Source organism: Egretta garzetta, unplaced genomic scaffold (assembly GCF_000687185.1).
Source record: "Egretta garzetta isolate BGI_Z169 unplaced genomic scaffold, ASM68718v1 scaffold326, whole genome shotgun sequence".
Classification (NCBI taxonomy): domain Eukaryota; kingdom Metazoa; phylum Chordata; class Aves; order Pelecaniformes; family Ardeidae; genus Egretta; species Egretta garzetta.
In genome coordinates, this window is record NW_009260026.1 from 3,614,820 (window position 1) to 3,635,397 (window position 20,578).

The following is a 20,578-nucleotide window of genomic DNA, read 5'->3' on the forward strand; positions in this document are numbered from 1 at the left end:
ATCATGCAGATCGGGCTGTTAAAAATGGGTAGTTGCTGGATCCTGTTCATAACTCATCTGCTGACTTGTGTGGTTTTTGCAGGGGTGATGGAGTTGCAGCCAGACCAATGCTGTGTGCGCAAGAGTAAGCACACAGAGCGTGGGTCCCTGAGTGCAGTTGGGCTTTATACAGCAACCATCCGCGGGACTCTTTCAGGCCCTTCTGGGGTAGTGGCAAGCTAATAGCGCCTCTGCATGCATTAGCTTGGATTTCCATGGTGACCACAGATATCCTTCTGTATCCTGGAAACCTTGAAGTACGTTGTTTTCCAAGAGGCAGTACAACGAGGCACACCTGACATGCTGTGGTCCTGGATGGTCACCTATATGGCCCTGCTCTGTGTTGATTTTCAGCTTTAAGCTTGCCTTTGCTGCCTTCTCAGTGGAGATTTACTAGTGGTGATACCCTGTTGGGGAAGGAAGAGTATAGTCCACTTAATCTTGAGCTTTTCTGTGGGCTCCTTGAAGGAGATCTCATCAAAAAAGGTGATGTCCATTTCCCATAGATTGAAAGTTTATCTGCTTGAAGCTTATTCTGGTGGGTGCTCAGCAGATTGTGTGGCACAGTTGGATCTGAAAGGAGTGAGAGATTAGAGATTGTCATTTTCCAAAGAGTGGGGCAGGCACAGCTGGTTATCAGTTTCACACAGCAGCACTTTTTCTGTTGGGGTTATGCTATGTGTGTTTATTGGAAAGCTGAAGGCAGTTCTTGACTTGTCTCTACTGGTAGTATCTGACTGCAGAGCTCTCCTTTTGGCTGTTTTGGCAGCATTTACAGGCTCTTTAAAATGCGTGTATTGATGTAAAGGAAGTGTCGTCTGATACGTAGTCTCCACTTTAGAATCATTAAAAATCATACTCTAATGAAATACAGGTTTCTTCCAGGTGGCACCTGGTGGCCTTGGTATCTCTTCCAGGTGGCACCTGGTGGCCTTGGTATCTCTTCCAGGTGGCACCTGGTGGCCTTGGTACCTCTTCCAGGTGGTACCAAGGGGCACTATCAAGTTCTGCTGGTGGTATTTGCATCTGTTGGGTTCCAATAGTGTAAGACAGCCTAATAGTGTGTTCTAATAATGATGTGAACCGTATCCAACTGCTCTGCCTTTCCAGATGAAATTGGTAGGACACATCTAGAAAGTTGGGACTTCACTGAAAACAACCCACCCTTGTCGTGTCCTAGGCTCTCAGTCCAGAGCTAGCTGTGGGCACACTGTCTGCTTTCATTCTGCCTATTCCTTTTAATTAATGTTGCTACTCTTTTACTTAATTTCTGTCCAACTTTTGGGGGTTGGGAATTCTGAAATTGAGACTTATGTCTGTCTTCACCGCCTTTGCTGCCTGCACTGCAAAGACAGGCTGTGATAGTGTGAGAGACTCACCTAAATGACAACACTGCTAGCCCTTATTGCCGGCAGTGCCCAAAGAAAATACTCCCAAACAGCTGATATCCAATCTTCCCTATGCAACACCGCAGTAAAAATACAGGGCAGGTGCCTGGGAGTCTACAACAGGCTCATAATTCAGTTCTTTTCAATCCATTCTTTTTTTTCCTTGCTTCTGTGTTTGTATCCAGTAATACGCAAATCTTTTGTTTGACCATTACTCATGAAGTACCCGGTGTTTGGTTTTGGGTGCTCTGTGCAGCCAATGTTGTGCTTCATTTACGGCGTTGTCCTACTGGTCTGTTCTCATGCAGCTGAAGTGCATTTTCATCATACTTCATGCTGCTGCTGTTAGCTGTTATGGAAGGAGAATGTAATGTGTGCATCCATTAATTTTTTTTAGTCATTCACATCTCTCCCTCTCTAAAGAGCCTTTGCTGGTTTTACTAGGGTTATATTACAGAAAAGATTGACAGATCTTCTCTACTTAAGAGAAGTGACTGCTTGTGCAAACCTGATGCGAAGGCTGCCATTATTTTTACATATAAGCATGAGACCCAAGAATGAGAAGTTTGCTTCTAGAGAGTCCTCAGTTTCAAGCAAGTATTTGTGTGGAAGACTTCAGAGTGTTACTTTCACCTGTAGTTCACCTGTCAGCTTTCTTATACATCTGAGGTGGGATTATTGTACTCATGGGTGCTAATCTCATCTAGTTCATATGATTTAGTCTGTCCTATTTATTATAAGACCATCTAACTCACTCAGAAGTCTCAGACATTATGGTGATCTAATCAACTTGGTCAACAGCTCATCTTGTATTGTCTGACATCAAAGTTCAACCATCAGAACCATTAATTCATCTGAGAGATGTGAGCTAGGTTTTGCAAAACTGGGAAGGATTTGACAAACCAGGAATCTGGCAGTAGTCCGTATTTGAATTTTAAAGCCTAAATATGAAGGTTTCTATTTTGTTCTGTACTGTTTTGCTTGAAAGGATACTTGCAGATCCAGTATATATGAGCCCGCAAAAGCACTGTAGGAAAACTTTATAGCTTGAATCTAGGCATTTAAGTTCTGTATGCAAGCTAATAGAGCTTTATAAGAATATATATATATTCTGAAGCATGCGAATGACACTTTTTATAAATACGAGGATACTTTTAAAGTATTCGTATAAAGCAGGTTCGTGTTATATGTATGTTGCCTCTGCTCCATTGTCATCAAAGGTGGTAGAGTAGATTTTACTCTGTGTGTGAGAAAATTCCTTAAAGGTTTTTCCTGAAGACTTAAAATATGCTACTGCCTTTTCAAAATAGCAAAGGAAAGCCCTCTTTAGCCATTAAATTCTTCAAGGTAAACTCATGACAATTAACTGCTATTCTTTTACCTAAGAAAGCATTGTCTTCTCTACCAGGCATAAAGCTTATTTAATAATTTTCTGCAAATATCTTTCATACAAAATGAACAGAATTTGCAGAGGAACAATCCAGTTTTAAATACCTAAAGTGCTCATTTTATAAAATCATAAAATTAAAATCTTTGATGTTAAGCAACCTTCTAAGGGCCTAGGTCTGTTTTTCCTACATGGACAAAACTTCAGCTAAAGTCAGTGGGATTGCTTTTTACTACGAAGGCAGCCTAATCTTGTATCTTCTACTTTGCATTTGGCCAAGTGAAGAGTGTGCATGTGATGAGTTCCCATGATGCAGATGACAGGCAGGAGCCTTATTAGGCTGTGGGAAATTGAACACTTGATAGCTGCCAGACCAAAGATAAGAGTCTTTTGGATGTAGGAGTTTGTCAAAGTAATGAATGTAGTTTAAAGCTCCCCTTAAGTGCACATATGTCTTAATCCATGTGCATATAGAACCATAAAGATAAGGTTTTAGAAATGTTTGAGGAGCAGAAGTTAGATAGCTTCTGTTAAAGATCTGAAGCTGCTGCTGTCTTAAAACTCAAACCACTTTTTAACCCATTTTTCAGGTATTCAGGTTCTAAATGCCTGTGTCATTCATTGGAGAAAAATATCTCTGAGTGTGTACAATACACCTTTTTTCCTTAGGATATTTGTTCATGGCAAAACTATCCTTGTGAAAGACAAATCTATGTAAAAAGAGCATATTGGTATTGTGACTACTTTAAAAAATTTTGACCTGGTTAAAACTCTGCTGTTTTCTTCCAGAAGAGTGTTTATCTTATAATTAAGGAAAAAATATTCCAGAAGGATTTCTTTTTAGCCTCATCTGTTTTGCATGTTTTGTAACAGTAGAGCTCCCCTAAATGATTGAAGATTCCTGCTCTACTTGAATAACAAAACTTGAATTGCTTAAGAAAAAAGCAGACTGTCAACCAGACATTTAATGCTGCTGAAATTTCACATCGCAAACAGAGCTCAGCGTGCAAGGTAGTCGGTTTGTAAAGAGCCTGAGCAGGCTGCTGCAAATTATAATTACTAATGTAATAATGACCGTAACTAACAGAAATGTGACTTGACTTTGAGCTTTCTGTCCTCATTAAACTTGTTCACCTTCTCTGAAACTCTCCATGCTGCATGCTAGCACGGAGCAGTCGTATCCCCCGACCCAGCATGAGTCAGGGGTGCAGCCGTGATACCAGCCGTGAGAGCAGTCGAGATACAAGCCCTGCTCGGGGCTTTCCTCCACTTGGTGAGTACATGTAGGCGTTAGAGCTTTAAGGGTCAATATTTTTTTTTTTTCCTTTTTCCCTTGTTCTGATTGCCCTTTCAAGACACTGCCAGGTGGAATGAGCTCGCTTCCTGTCCTCTGTTGGATTCCTGACACACTCCCTGTTTCCAACCCTGCTTCCCTTCTGTTTTCTTCTGCATGCTTCAGTTCTGGTTCTCAGCATTTCACTGTTAGCAGGAAAATAATTTAGCTTGAATTTTGTAATTTTTAGTTTCATTAAATCGGTTTTTATGGGGCTGCTGTGCTTCACTTTACAGCACTGATGGAAATCTATGGGAAAGCAAGCCTCTATTTTCTAGGTCACAGCGAAGTAGTCGGTAGCACTGTAGCCTGTTGTTGAGTGACTTTAATTATTCATGGTCTGATTTTTCTTGCAGCTAGGTACCGTAACAGTGTATCACTTCTATACTAAATCTTCCAATAGAGATAGAAGCTCTTTTTTCTAGAGGTTTTATCTGACGTCGTCAGTCCTCAATTAAGAAGTTGCACATGCCATTTTGTAGAAAACTTTCAAGCAGCCTAAAATCATAGAAAGGCTGAGGTTGTAAAGGAAGCATCGGTAATGTGCAGCTTAAATGTACAGTACAAATAGAAAAATCTCATTACACTTACCACATGCAGAAGTTTTTCTGCTCAATGCTGAAATCAGCAGGATAGTTAATGTTTCTGATCAAATGCCATATCATATATTCAACCAAATACATTGCTTGTCATATGAAAGACTTGTTTGTCATCTCAGACATGAAATACAGTTGATCTCCAGGCCCTCTTCATTTATGTAGTAATTTCATAGCTGTGCATGTGGTATTAAAGGTGAGAAAGAAGCTCTTACAAATTTCATCAAGGCTGAAGAATGGTATTACAGGATCTATTTTGCAGATAGTGACAAAATACAGGTATGTGATGTAGTGTGCAAGTGAAACGTAGCATTTTGGGCTTAATTCTGCAACTTTAATCCAATATTGAGGAAAGTTTATGAAAAATATAGATGGGGAAAAATTTTCATGTTTGATTCTCATACTTGATTAATATACTGTACTTCAAATAATCTTTTAAGCTTGCACAGATGTTGTCGTTATTGATTTGGCTATCAGTGCACAGGCTGGTTGTCTTCATCCATATGAAATCATTGGCAAAAATCCCGTTGATTTCAGTGGTGTAGAGTGGAATCTTCAAGTTAATATTAGAGAGGCTTTTGGGTTCAAAACTTCATTATTTTTAGGTACAGTGAGCTATAAAATCTATTTGCATTATCTGTAATATCTCAATTTTTGGTGAAAAATGGGAGGAGTTCAGCTTAGCATTCAGAACTTGGTTCATAGCTCTTTAAGATAAATAGATGAACTTTTTATTGATTAAATGAAGCTGATTTGATACCGGAACCATAAAGGGATCGTAGATAGGCAACTGTAGCTCGTTTTTGTAGTTAACTGCCTGGCTTCAATTTTGGATGAAGCTTTTTTTTTCTCTAGTCAAAGTGTATCAGCAGGCTGGATTTCAGGGTTAACTTGTCAGTGTTCTATGTCTCTGTGCTGTGTTTTGTTTATTTCATTGAAAATACATCAATTGGAATACTGTCTTCAGCCCTTGTTTTGAAAATAAATGCAGTGTACCAGAATCACAGCTGGTGTGAGTTTGGTATACCACCACCACTGCTGAGTCTGACTCACACACTGACTGTAAAATTTCAGTTACAAACGTCTGCTACACTGTTTGTAACAAACTTTATTGGGGCGAGAGGGACATTTCATTTTAGCTCATGATATTTAATTACCTGAAGACTAATGCATTTCTAGAAACACATTGTTATTAAGTCATGAAGGTAATGTGGGGAGGAAGTATCAATGTAATAGTAACCCAATATAGTTATCGTCTTTTTTTCTTGTGTTTTCATTGAAATGCTTTAAGCTCAAACATGTTCATGAACTTGTTAATTATGTAGTGTGTAATTCATCTGAAAGAAATTTATATATGTCAATTTAAGCCAAACCAGTATGATTCTATTACAGTAATTCTAGAACCCAGTTAAACTTACATTAATGCTAAGATAATATAATCCTACTGTGCATGGTCTATTTTTGCTCATAAAGATTAACTTGTGTGTTAGTGAATTACACTTAAGCTAGCTACATGTAAATGACAGGATTTTTGCATTTAACAGTATTATGGTCAATGTCAACACTGACATCCTGACCTTGCAAATTGCTCTGTTTTGGGGCTGCTGTGCAGGTATGCATGTCTGTGCACCAAATGTCTCACCTTCTAAGTTAGGGAACACCATGGAAGAGTCACCCTATGCTCAGGCTTCTTGCAGAGGTGTGGCGTTTTGGTTTGTGGTTTGGTTTTTTTTTTGGTTACTCCTTTTTCTTCATGGACCTCGATCTTGCAGTGACGTCCGCAGGGGTACAGCGGATGCTTGGGAGAAAGCAATTGCGAGATCAGAATCTTAATTGTCAGGTTCAGTCTGTAATCCTGCACTGATCCGGCAGATTTTTTATGAGCTGCTTACAGTGTCAGTGGGATTGTTCTCTTGAAGAAATGCATGTGTTCTCCATAGTTAAAGACCACATTGCATATTATGTATAGCTTTTTGTCAAGCTCTCACAGCTGGGGAAAAAAATTAGATTTTATTTTTCTTACTTTGCTGATTTCTATTCTATAATATTTGTATTTGTTTATGAATTCTTTGCCTTAAACAGAAGACTTACATTTTTTCTACTGCATACGTATATGCATAATTGACAAAACCTATTTGTATTAGAAGGTGATTTTGCTTTATTTTTTCAGTTTCTGAACAGTACTAGCAATGATGTTAAAGCAACAAGGCCTTCAGTGAGTCTGTGGTGAATTAATTGCTCAAACGAGCAATCAGTTTCTTGGGTCAGTTGCTTTGAGCTCAGTGAGCATGTCATGGATAGACAGTGGGAAAACCTCATTGGAAAGACTAAATTTCTGTAATTTGGAAATGGCTGGACCAGCTTTCCATTTGCTCTTGTAAAGAACTCACCTTTATGCTGAACCCAAGAACTGAAAACCTCTCCAAAGGCATTTTGTGATTCATGTGCTGCTGGCAACTGGGAGTTGAAGTGGGAGCTATATTTGGTTTTAGCTCTTCTGCTACTGTTTGTGCTCCGTTGCTATTAACAATTTGTATACATGTGGTGTAATTCTAGATAGGTGTATGATGTGCGTATTTAGATTATCTGTGCATGTACATACTTAGATTCAAGAAACATGTATGCAAAATTTGTTAAAAGCAAGAGGCTTTTGGTAGTAGCAACAGCTACGATATGTGTGTATGTGTGTTTACTCAGAAAATAAACCCAACCTGAAGACCTATATGCAGTGGTTGCCTGACCTCCCTGTATGACTCTTTCTACCTCTGTGGTTACTCATTCTCTTTGTTAATGTTGGTTTTTTATGCATAGGCTAGAATGTTGTGGAAAAATACCTGCAAGCACAATTCCTAACCATTCGTCATGGCTTTACTTTGGGGTTTAGATCAGACACATCTAAATCCTGCTCTGTAGTTATGTGCTCCACGTTCTCATGATGGCCATCTTCCAGATCTGTGGGTCTGGAACGTGACTGATGTGCACTGGGTTTTTTTGCTGAACTGCAATGAGTTTGGGACTGTTACAAATGAGTTTTGTCATGCATCGTGTTTACGGTCATGGGGAAAAGGGGGGAAGCTACAGATGGAGGCGTCGCTGTGGGGCTTGCACTGTATCTGTTATGCATTCATATACAGCGTCATTTCCCTGTCACTATGAAACACCTTTACCGGTAGCGGTCACACGCATCCCCTTTGGATTGTGGCATTTTCTGTCTCTGGTTAAATGTGTGTTAATCCTGTGGGTGTTGCCATTCCTTCTACTTGCAGCTTCTCGACGTCATTCCAGGTCCACTAGTGCTCTCTCCACTGCTGATTCTGTTGGGCAGTCAGGTGAACAAGCGCTAACTGCATGAATCCGCTTCTTATCCGTAGTCTTGTTTTACACCATCTTAACATTTGCCGTCATGTGCATCAGCCAGCACTTGGCATGTGCTTCTCACTGCTGTGGGGCTTTCTGTTCTGTTTTGTTCAATGTGGCTTTTTGTTTTGAATTTAATTTATTGGATGTTTTTAATTTTATGTATTTTAGGAACATTGTGAGCAGTGTTTAAACAAAGGGTGATCCAGGGTTTTCTCAGTTCTCCTGTAAATTGGATCAGTTGTGCAGCATGGGCTAAATCCTGACTGATGCAGAGTACTTGCAACTTCTGCTTATATTTACTCTTTAGCAGTGTAGCGGGTCCCAATGCCTAGGACCGGATCCCAGTGGGTTTCATCCCATTTATTACTAAATATTCTGGACTCCTGTCTTTGTTAATGAAAGTGCTTTGTGGGATCCTCCTCTCCAAAATACACAAGAGCAGCAAGAATTAAGCACCTGATGTGCTTTCAAAATGGACTTTGGAGGATAACGTGTGCTGATCCGTTCTTCATGTAATTCTGAAGGCCTTGTCCAAAGTACATGGAAGTTGTTGAAAAAATTATTCTCTTAATTTCACTGGGCTTTGCATCAGGAGATTAACGCTTACATATAATGAGAAAAATCTGCAGATTCCAGTGGCGGCTTCCCCACCCTTGGGCTGGGTTTGCAGTTGCAGAGAACCTGTAACTCCCTTTGGAATCAGGATATTTTACTGGGAGTCTTAAAAAGAAACGAGTGAGGGCTGCTAGCTTTGGGTCAATAGAAACTTAGTTGTGGGGACAAAGGTGATGTCAAAGATGAATGAGGGCTTCAGTGTTTGCTTGGAGGCTAAAATTGCATGAGGAATTAGTGATACTGTAAGTTATTTAATCAACCCCCTTCAGACAGGGAGTGAAAAATACTCTTTCTCTTAAGTCTAGTTAAATGGCTGTCACTTACCTAAAACTCTCAAAACATTTCCCATGTCAGGTTACTTGGCAGAAACGATGCAAGCTGATTTGACTCTTTGGCAATTTTCAAAGTAACAGTTTGGATTAATAGTAATATTTAATAATTGAAAAGATTTTAAAAAAGAAACCCAAACCTCAATCGTAATACAGCTTTGTTTGCATTCAACTTCCTGTGATAGTCACTTCATGCTTGGCTCCTATGGTTTAGTACAAGGCATAATCAGATTGCATATAGGTATCTGCATCCTAAGGAAGGTCAAAATCTTTCTAAAAATGGCAGAATCTGGCCAAAAATGGTTGTTGGGAGTTTTCACCAAGTTTCTAAGTAGTATAACAAATCTAGCTAGGGAGACAAGGGAATGTGGCCAGGGCATACTCTGCTTATTTCTTGCTCAGTAACACTGGGCTTGCCTGTACTGGTTATTCCTGGAGCCAGATGTGTTCCCAGCCCCATGTTAGAGGTATGCCAAGGTCTCTCCTAAGGTCTAACTTCTGCACTCAGGTATGGCAACAGTGTCTTGGGGAGAAGCCCAGAGTGACTTGGGTGTTACGAATTTAAAGATCACTAAAAGAAGTATTTCAGGAAATCCCTGATAGCCGTGGAGACAGATAAAAGCCAGCATGCCACACTGTACTTGATTTGTTAAAAAAAGCTCCATTTTGTTTCTTTATGCTGGGTATTTAAACTGATCTACAACTGAATTACTTTGTCATTCTGTTCTTCATTTTAAAAAAAACAAACTATCTTCCCTTTTCTAATGTAATACTAAATTAACATGAAAACAAATGACAGTGGTATTTTCTTATGCTATCTTATTTCAAAAGTTAAAGCCAAATTCTGATCTCAGTAACATTTGAGTAATGTCACTGAGTTGGGTTTAAATATAAAACTGAGTCCAGAACTTGTCTCAACATTTACAACCCTCGTATTGTGCCAGATATTATTTACACTTAGGAAAATAGTTGTCTTCTGTACATCTTTGTAGTGTCTATCGCTGTAGTAGTGACTTTAGTTTCAATCAGACCTAATGCATAATCATCTTCTCTGTGCTTCTATTAAGAATGTACAGATCTTTCCATTTTAGGGATGAAGTACTGTTTCTCTGAAACACTTGAAATGATTCTTCAACCCAAGTGCATTAAAAAAGGGGATAGTAATAACACATACAACTTTTATTTTTTTGTGAAATGTCATTATTTGATTACTTTTTGGCAGTAGTTCTAAGAAGTTTGTTTATTTTTTCCCTTGTAATGTGTTTTGTAGAAAATGTGCTTTTGTTGTAAATCAGAAATGTCTTGTCTGGGTATGTAATTCTGATAGATAACATTTCTATTTGAAACAAATACTAGTCTTCAGGGTTGTTTTTTTTTCTCAAGATACTGTAGATTTAAAAAATCTTCCCTATTTCCCCTCAGTAGCTTAATCTCTGACACAGTCAGGTAAAGCTTTGGAATTAAGACAGTAGACTGGCAAACTTCAGTCTCTGATTTAAATTATGCATGTCAGTGTGAGCTAATTCCTTAAAAGATATTTCAGTGCAGTAGGCTTTTAAAGAAGATAAAGAAGAAAACATGAAGTTTTGTGATAAGCGCAGTGTTTTTCAAAAAAAAAAATACAGTAAGCTGCTGAATAACATGTTTGACCTCCGTTCTGTGGAAATCCACAATATAGTTATGCATTTTGATAAACAGTATTTTTCCTTTGTTAAATTAAATATGGATGAACTAATAAAAGGCCTGTGTGACTTGATCCCCCTCTCACTGCTTGATGACTGCCTCCAGTGTGGGTCGGCTGAAGGTCTATTTAATGGGTTCATGCAGCTTGATTCGTACACCGCTGAATTTGCTGGCAAAACTCTTAATGGCATGTGTGGGTGCAGGGGACAGAAGTATAAAGTATGTCCCAGGAAGGGTGTTCCCGTTCCTTCTTGAGCAAAACCAAGCCCACTTGGAAACAAAAACTTGGAATGCCAAAACCAATCTCTTCTTGCTTGTAGACCGGAGCCAAGATCCCAGTAATACGGTATCTGATCTACCCCCATCTAGACGGACTGTGCTGCCAGAGCCTGGCCTGTGATACTCAGGTCACTGATTCTGTCATATCTCTGCTAGTGTGGCTTTCTGAATTTGACCTTTGCCCAAAGAAACTAATTTCAGTAACTCTTTTGGTAGTCTGGGCAAATGATGAAGTAAACTAATTAGGAGTGTAAATGGCATTTTGAACTCAATCCTGTTGATTTGGATGCCATTGAGAGCTTTGCCATCAAATTCAAAGGAAGAAAGATGATATTGTTTGATCAAAAAAACCCCATTTTGATATATCATAGACCTTTTAAATAGCACTTAAGCTACTTCTCAAGAACAATAATGAAACAAAAATTGGAGTCACTTCACAAGCAAATAATGAACTTTATTTTTATACTGTGAGGCGTAGGGATATAGTCTACTGGTTAACCAACCCTTGAGACACAAAATAGGCCAATCTGGTGCTGCTAGTCTCGCATCCTTGCCTGAGAGACAGCTGCAGGATGGATGAATGCTCGGCTATTAACATGTTCTGACACTGGGCACGATTCTGTCTCTCTGAAGTTAATGAGAAGCTTTCTCTTGATTTCTGAGTATGCCAGATTGGGGCTGACATGTCTGCTTCTGTCATTAAAATAAAACTTTGAAACAACTTCTGTGTAAAAAGAAATACAAACTAAATACCCTTCTTCCCAGCTTAAAAAAAAAGCAATTTAAAAGTTGCCCTGAGGATCCAAAATTGTCTCTGGGGCCCAACAAACAATAGTTTATTTCTTACTCTAATGGCAAACTCTCTAGAGCTGTGGATAAAAGAGTGTTTAATGGAAAAGCACTGCGAGTTCCCAGAGCCTGTGGGGAGAGCTGCTCGGGCACCTGATTAGGATTCCAAGTGAATGTGAATTCATTTAACAGTCCCTTTCAATGTTGTCTTTTGTGCAGACCGGTTTGGACTCGGACAGCCAGGCAGGATGCCTGCTTCTGTGAATGCCATGCGAGTCCTGAGCACAAGCACAGATCTGGAGGCTGCTGTGGCTGATGCACTGGTAAGAGGAAAAATACAAAATGCTTCCGACACCGGAAAGTGGCTTAAAGTTACCTGTACGTACGTTCTCCTCTTTCTAAATAGCTTTGTTCTGATTGTGCCAGTGTCTGATGCTGTAGTTCATTACCTTTTGCCGTTTTGTGTTTGGGTATACTGGCAGCAATATTTATTTCGTTATTCTATGTTAGTTCTCCACAGTTGTTATCAAAGAGACCGCTGTGGCTCGGTGCTAGAGCTGCAGGATGGGTTGAATCAGCTGTTTGCCTTTCACTTGGCTGTCAGAGGATGAAGGAGGCACTGTGGGGGTGCTTGGCACCCGCGGGGTCAGGGATTTCCGTCAGTCCTGTTACCTGCATGAAGATTTAGTCAGAAGAACAGCGTGTTCTCTGTTAGTGTTGATTCCTGATCAGGTTTCAACAAGAACTGAGAATTTCACAAGTTCCTGCCCTGTGTTACTTGCACCTGGCTAGATCCTTAGATCAGCTCATAACTTAGCTTGTGCAGTTACATTGAAATGTATGTGTAGTGTGCTCCTTGTATTTATTAATATCCAGTGTATTTCCAAGTAAATTTATTGTCACTTTTTGAAATTTTATTGTCCTGTATAATCTTACTGTACTATAGTATGTCTTGGGTAGAACCCAGAAAGTGACTTCTGCTCTTCAGAAAACACATTAGGATAAGTCTTTGGATTAACCTTGGGGTTTTGGGGGAGAGAGGATATGTAGAGGCAGGAGCAATTATTCTACAGCATTACCTGGGGACCAGTGTACCTTGGGTCTTCTCCAGCTCTAGACCTGAGCTGAGGGGAGGATTTCCTGATGTATCTGAGGCAGATATCTCATATCTGTCTTTACTGAGAATGAACCATGTTCCAAGATATTGAGAGATGTCTGTTCTCCATTTCCTAGTTCGCTTTCCCTAAGGATGGCTAACATCATTTTCTTTTTTATATTTGGTTATTACCCAGCTCATGTCACTTCCATTTCTAGATGATTATTAGAGTACTCCTAGAGAAATGCCTTTTTTATGAAATCTACCTTTCCGTAAAATATAAAAGTACTTGTGAACAATATAGAGGTAGGACAGTATATAAGAGATGGCATTGTTGCATTGAGTGGGCTGAATCATTAGCGGGCATTTTCATTATCAAATGCAACAGCTTGTGAGGTAGTTTCTGCTCTCAGCACATCAGATTTGCCACTAGAGCAGTTAAGAACATAGACAGGCAAACCATCACCTGTAATTAAATAAAACCAGACTGTATCCCTGAATGTGAGCAGTTGCTAAATACAGGTTTCTTGAGGGAGGAGAGGTTAGCAGTGAATTGAAACACCGCTGTGATCACGGAGATGTCTCTGGATGTGACTTAATCTTCAGCTAGACTTACGGAGTTCCCTTTTTAAATATTCCACTTTTATAATTTAAATAACATTATACTGGAATGCTTAAAACTTAGAGCTGAACACTTAAAAGGGAAATCCATAAGCGTAGCTGGAGACCAGGTAGTGCTACTGCCTATGTTGTCAGTCTGAATTTGAATTACCTTAGGGGATGAAATGTGATCTTGTTGTCCCCTTCTTTCCCACCACACTAATTTGCTTTTTTTCTTAGTTGTCTGCTGACAACAGACAATTTACAAACTTGGTTCAGGCTCATTTTGGGAGGGTAGCATGATGCCAGCTTTTACCCAGCAGCCTTGTTTTTGGATGAATATTCTGTTCCCTGTAGTAGGAAATTAAAAGAACTTCTCCAAAGATGGCTTCAGCAAAATACTCGTTTTAAACAAAACACAATGGGTCATTTTGTGACCTCTTCTCCATGTGTACAATTCCTGTTGGATCCACTGTTTCTGTTAGAGAGCTGGACTTGGCCTAAACCCACAGTATCTATACTGAGAATCAGTGCTAGATCTGTCAGAAGAGCTCAAAGAGTGATGGAAACTTCACTGTTAAGTAAGGCCTTTAAGCCAGGGGTGCCAGCCAGGGTGTCTTAAAAGAAACTAAGCTTCAAAAAGTGTGGTGTAAGAGCTGCGGGTTGAAAGAGAACTTGGTTAAGTGAAGTTGATTAAATGTGCTGTACTGTAGATAGTGGTTCCCTGACATCAGTATTTCTTTCCAAGACTCTAAAATCAAATGCTACTGATAATGTGTGGGGAAATAAATCACTACCAAAAACTCTGGTATCTTCCAGAGCAGCGTTTCTGAAAAGTAAGCAAAGAGGTGCTGTGTATAGATCTGTCATCAAAAACATTATTAACAGATAATCTCACTTCTGAGCTTCCTAATGGACATGGTAGGGTATATGAGCAGTGCAGCAATTAGGAGATAAAGCCAGGCGTTATTATACCCACTTTTATTTTGCATAAACTGTATTTTTTTTTAATTTGCTAAGACACATTTGCTATACGTTTTTGTTGCAAAAACAAACCCTACATAAGCTTCTGACATAATTCTCTATGCTTTTTCCCACCCTTCAATATTTTCCTGCCTACAGCTGTTAGGAGACTCCAGGAGCAAGGTACTAGTGCTTTCTTGACTTTTTATTTCTACTTTCCAACTTTCCCCACCCTGTTGCTAACACCCATGATACTGCACTTGAGTTAATTTCTATGCTTCAATCCTGCAGTCCTAGTGGAAGCAAAACTCTGCTGCCTTCACAAGTCCAAGCACTGCAGGACTGGACACTGGAAGAAATTCTGTAGCAAACACTTTAGAATATAGGCAATCTTTTTCTGACACGTCTTATCAATCCTGTTCTGTTAAAGTTCATTTAAGAGTTTATTTTGCAGTATAGGATGCAATTGGTTTTGCTACCATAATTATTCTAATATCCCTTCTAATATTGACGTTGTCAAAGATGTTCCTAAGGGAATTAGGTCCTCTAATGCCATGCTATGGAAATGAATGGGATTTGAGCACTCAACTCCCATGGGAACCTCTAGAAAAATCCTAGCCCAAACTAACAGAGAAATTGTCATCTTCTATATCCCACTGTATTCCTAGAGTCCTTTCATTAGTAATATCAAAGTTACTGTGCATGTCAGCACAGATTCCTTCAGCTCTTTCTTCCTTTTTTTTTTTCTTCAAGTAGAGGTTGTGTCATTGTAGAATCTGTAATAGTGGAACTGACCATTATTGACAATAAAACAACATACGATTTCATTCCTGGTAGCTAATTCCACTGAGCATAAGTATCTCACTTTCATGCTGGGGAAGGCAGGCCCTACTCCCCTTAGTTGCTCAACTAGTCTCATTTGAAATCAATAGGATCTGTCTTGCTCTGCTGCGAGAGGTAAGCAGGCAGTGCTTGATGAGGTCTTTAAACACTTCTGTCACTGTAACAATAGCATTAGTCTTCATTTTAGTGATTGCAGATAGAATGTTTTTCTTTAGGTATTGATGTAACTGTATATAACTTACCAACTCTGAACTTCCCCTTTTCCAGAAAAAGCCAGTGAGAAGAAGATATGAACCCTATGGGATGTACTCCGATGATGATGCTAACAGCGATGCATCAAGCGCATGCTCGGAGCGCTCCTATGGTTCCCGGAATGGGGGCATTCCACACTACCTGCGACAGACTGAAGATGTGGCCGAGGTCCTGAACCACTGTGCCAGCTCCAACTGGTCTGAAAGGAAAGAGGGGCTCATAGGTCTTCAGAACTTACTGAAAAGCCAGCGGACACTGAGGTGACCTTGATAGTTTTATAGTGTTGGTTATTCATGAGAGATGGCTACAGTCAGAAGTCAGTAATATGTACCCGCCTTATGTAGACTGATAGTATCTTTCACAGCTGTGAAGGCTTTGTCTCCACAATATGGGACTTCAATTACTTTTGGAAAAATTTCTGGTGTTTCACTAGTATAATTTGTGTTAAATCTGTGGCAGTAATATAGACTTGGGTAAGCATGCTATCTTTCCTTACCCTTCCTCTGTCTTGTAAAGACCTCCACTAGTAGGTCCTTGTTGCAGCAAAGTGAGATTTCCCACAACGATGGTAATGTAAATGCACTCAAAGGGTGGTACCATTTTTACGTTAGTCTGTTTGAACCTTCAATATTTTTTTCCCCAGCAACTTGGTGAAGCAAACACTCACTGCACCTATTCTGAAATGACTTAGGGTGTGTGTTTCAAAGATGAGATCAGGCAGTGCTCTCCATATGCTGGGTATACTTTGACTTTTTATGAAGGCTGTGTTAGGTATAATTATAGATATTATTTGTAACTCTTGAAAAATCTTGTATCAGAAACTTGAGTCTCCTATAAATGGTGTAGTTTAGAATGTAGAGGGAAGTTTCTTAAGGCAATGAAGTAGGTGTAGCAACTCTAAAACCTTGCTTATGGTAGGAGAGGCAGAGCTTTTTCCCTTGTTGAAAGCCAAATAAACCCTTCAAATACCTTTGACATGTCACACATTAAAACAGATCCTAGAATTACCCAATAGTCATGTGGAAACTTCATATGGCCACAGGTCATGTTAACAAAATACAACTGGCTCTCAGGCCATAGGCTTTTCACCCTTAGTTTGTGGTGAAAGTATTTGGAAACAAGCTGTTTATCTCTTGGCTCCTTTGAAGATAACATTCATAAATAGCTGTGACGTTTTTATTTTCCTGTTACGAATATTATGTACTTAAACTATAACCAAGTTTATAAGTGGTTGCTGTATGGTTTATAGCCTACCTACTCAGATTTGCGCAATTGTTTCCATTTTAAAAGGCCTTCGCTGGCTGAAAATATGTGGTGGTTCATGTTAACAGGATGAATGAAAATGTACTGGGAGCAGGCCTGGAAAGGTTATTCTCTTGCCATCATAAAAATATTCTAGCACTTCAGATGATGTGATGCAGTCCTTAAGTGGGAAGTGCTACAGTTTTTTAATATGGGTAGTTACAGTCTCTAGATCAGAGATGCTTTTTGATGTGGTCTATTTATGAGTCTTTTAAAAGATAGTTCCCACATGTATGCTGTCTTTTTTTTCTTTATTTTAATGAACTGTCTGCAAAGACTCTGGCACCTCATATACTTGCATGAAAAAGTTGAGTGAGGCTTTGATTTTTACCGCAAAAGTGCGAGGATTATAATCCAGGTTTCAAGTTGCCGTTTGGGCCAGTTCAAGGGAGGAAATGCTGAGAAGGTGGGGTGATGGGCTATTTATCCAGATCAGTAGCTCTTGGCAGAAACGCCCGTAGAATTTAACTATTGTTTTAAATCCTGCTGGTTGCAGTTTTTGAACTGTACTGCTGTCACTAGTCCCTCTAGCTAGCATGTTACTTAGCTTTGATCCTGAATAGTTTATAGACCTGTCCCAGAAACTCCACCCCTGCAGAGTTATTTTTTTTAATTTGTTACCAGTTTTAGTTCTCAAGATTATATTTCCTTTGGTCTGCTTCCTCCTTGGATCAGGGTTGATCTGATGCTTGTTCTAATGATTAGATTTTATCATCCTGTTTGTTCCCACAGCATCTTGCAGAACATCATGAAGGTCATTAGTCCAAGGGGCAAGTCTGTCTGCCTTCTAATTAAACCTGATATCTTCTGTTGTGGTATAGTTTAATAAAAGGCAGTGATGTGGTAGGTTTTCTTTAGTACTCTGAAATGAAAGATGGCAGATCCTATATTAGCTGGGATTTGCATATCCAGAAAGATGTGCATGTAGAGTGGTATTGTGCTTACCATAAGGTCGTCTAAATAAAAAAAGGCCAACAAGTCCCTTAAGGAAACGTTCTTCTACTGCCTGTTTCAATTTAGTACTTGCATTGTTACCTCGGGCCCATAAGCTTTTAGAAAGACACACACTTATATTTGCTGTCTTCATGTAACCTTTGTCCAGAAAGAAAATTCATTAGAGTTATCAATAGGAGTTCATTCAGAGAACTGTACTCTGCAAGTCAGGAGAGCATTGTAGAGTAGTCGTTTTGAGACTGTGCAGCCTCATCCTGAATGAAGCTGACAGCTCGCCGTGGTGTCATTACAAAGACTTTTTCCTCTACATCAAACTCTTAATACCATGGTTTTTGTGCCCTTTTAAAATTTGATCAGCCTTTCATGCATAGGTTTATTTGAAAAAATGTCCTGTGTTACTTATAAACAAGATAACATAAAATAATTGCAGAGTACTAGCGTGTTCTGGCCTGTTCTTTGAAGCTGATTTTGAGAGAGGGGAAGATATGTTGGTGGATTGTAGAATTAATGTCTTTCCAGAAAGAGGGTACCTGTAGTCAAGATCTGAACAGCTGTTCTCCAAGTAATTGATGTGCATTTCAGTAGTTGCTCTAATTACATAATAATTGTGAAGAATATCTAATTGCCTCCATAGTATGCAGGAAATGTTAGTAACTGTCTTGCTCTGGTTTTGTTTGCACAGTGAACAAGCAAAATTTCTGCATTCTTTGCCAGTTTGCTTTGTAGAAAAACTAAGACTTGTATTTTCAATACATTGCAAATAAGAGCTTTGGCACCAAACAGTTCTGCATTTGACTCAAACTCAGTATCTTATGAAAGGGACCCACACGTCCTTCTTTCTTCGCCTGGCTTAAAAAGAGCATTACTGAGTGCCTAATAATCTCTTACTAATGGGAACTTAGATTGTGCCTTGATGTAATTGTCTTCTGACTTACTAGGTTGCCCACTTGTCAGTCTGTCTTCCATTTCTATGTATTTGTCTCCTCAGTGTGCCTGCTCTCAGACTTTGAAGTCCATTCCGGTATCTGTTATTACTGTGTGATTCTAGGCTGATTTTACTGAAGCCACTGGCAATTTAGACCAAAATATTTTTATGATTAGTATATATGCAAACAGCGTGAAAGTTCTGACTTTACTTGAAACTTTGAATTCCCTGACACAAAGGAGGCTGCAAAAGACCTGTGTTTCAGTGGGTCAGCAACCTTGACAGAGGCAGAAAGCAAATACCTCCCAAATGTGCACATTTCAAGTTTTCTTCAGCAATCCAGAATACAGAAGAAAATAGAAGCAGCAGAAAATACAAGTGTCTGGTTTATGATTTTAAAAACAGTTTATTACATTTCTTAATGTAAGGCTGGTGATTCAGCATTAAACTGGAATTCCAGTTAGGGCTTTGCCTAGATACAGAGTTTTCAGAAGTCTGCTGTAAATAACATTTAAATAAAGAAGGTTAGATCTTTCAGCTGTTAATATTTATTAGCTTTCTTGCTGTAACTAGAGCTTTAGCATTAATATCATGTTTTATTTATGTGTTTTAGCCGAGTCGAGTTAAAAAGGCTGTGTGAAATATTTACTCGCATGTTTGCTGACCCTCACAGCAAGGTAAGATCACAAAGACTTGGCTTGCTCTCTTGCATTGCCATGTGTGCACATTTGACACCATTCCAGGATGAATGTTTTGTATTTCTACCCCTGCCATCTGCTGGGGGAAACTGGCATTTATAAATCTCCTTGATTTTTATCTCTTTTACAATGAAGGGATGTGTCTCAGTCTCTCTTACGTTGCTAGGAACTTGTTACTCCATGCTTCCCAAGGAGCAACCTAATGCCTTTCAGATGTGAGTCCTTGGGGCGAGAGGTTCAGTTTTATCTGTACTTCTCTAGAGAGTGTCTTGGTGATACATGGTAGAGTGAGGTCCGTGAAGGGTAACAAGCCAGAGTTCAGCATCATGGTCTCTGGGGTTTGTGTATTGTGTGCACCTGGGAGCAGTATGGAGTCTCACCAAGATATTGGTCTGGATCTTATAAATAAATGAAGTCTTTAATATAGCTACTTTTCCTTTTTTATAACACTGAAGTTAAAGGCGGTAGCATGAATTTAGACATCTCTTAAAAAAGAAGCAGACTAGGGAATAGGGAGGTTGGGCCCACAGACACAGCACCTTCAGACCCAATGGTCTCCTGTCAACAGGTAAGTGGGAGCAGGGAGAGAGGAAAAGGGAGTTTCATGCCCTTTCCTGAGGAGGTTTGCTGGTTGAGGGCAACCAGTAATGGCTAGGTAAAACCATCTGCTTTTGCATTAAATACAGTTTCAGAAAGAATAAGTTGTATAAATATTTGTACTTCAGACCACTTGGTAAACCAGTTTTAATAAATGGTTGTCAGGTGGAAATCCCCTGGGCAGGCATAGTCGCCTGTCACAGGTCTTGCTCAAAGTCTGCATTTTTGGCCATAATTATACTCTGGACTGACTGACCCGCAAGCATCACCGAGTTGTGGCAGTTCCTACCTGTAAAGTCCTAATGCTTTGGCTCTCAAAGATTCAGTATGTGTTGTGGAAAGGGTAAAGGAGCAGCTATTTTTTTGCAAAATATTTCCAATTTCTGAGTAAAGTGAGGGTTTATTGCACACTGGACTCAAGTATGTCCACTATGGCAGTGGTGATCTGTCATCTACACTGCTTGTATAGAATTATTGCTACAAACTCATTAGTTGTGGTGTTAAACATATGTAAACTTTGTTGCATATAAACATATATTACTTTCATGAG

At 39.4% G+C, this 20,578-nt stretch overlaps 1 protein-coding gene across 15 annotated transcripts in view; it reads left to right on the forward strand.

Annotated features, from left to right (window-relative positions):
- The window catches only part of CLASP1 (cytoplasmic linker associated protein 1), a 176,481-nt gene that overhangs the window by 106,316 nt on the left and 49,587 nt on the right, over positions 1-20,578 (forward strand). For 12 of the 15 annotated variants that reach the window (XR_004842286.1, XM_035896290.1, XM_035896292.1 and 9 more), the window contains 5 exons: positions 12,018-12,121; positions 14,617-14,640; positions 15,568-15,812; positions 19,347-19,410; positions 19,693-19,695. Coding sequence is in view for 14 of the 15 variants with exons in the window: in XM_035896290.1 (XP_035752183.1) it covers positions 12,018-12,121; positions 14,617-14,640; positions 15,568-15,812; positions 19,347-19,410; positions 19,693-19,695 (440 nt within the window). In the remaining variant the exon portion in view is untranslated. The remainder of the gene's footprint in view (positions 1-12,017; positions 12,122-14,616; positions 14,641-15,567; positions 15,813-19,346; positions 19,411-19,692; positions 19,696-20,578) is intronic. The other 3 variants (XM_035896288.1, XM_035896289.1, XM_035896298.1) reach the window with 1 other exon arrangement.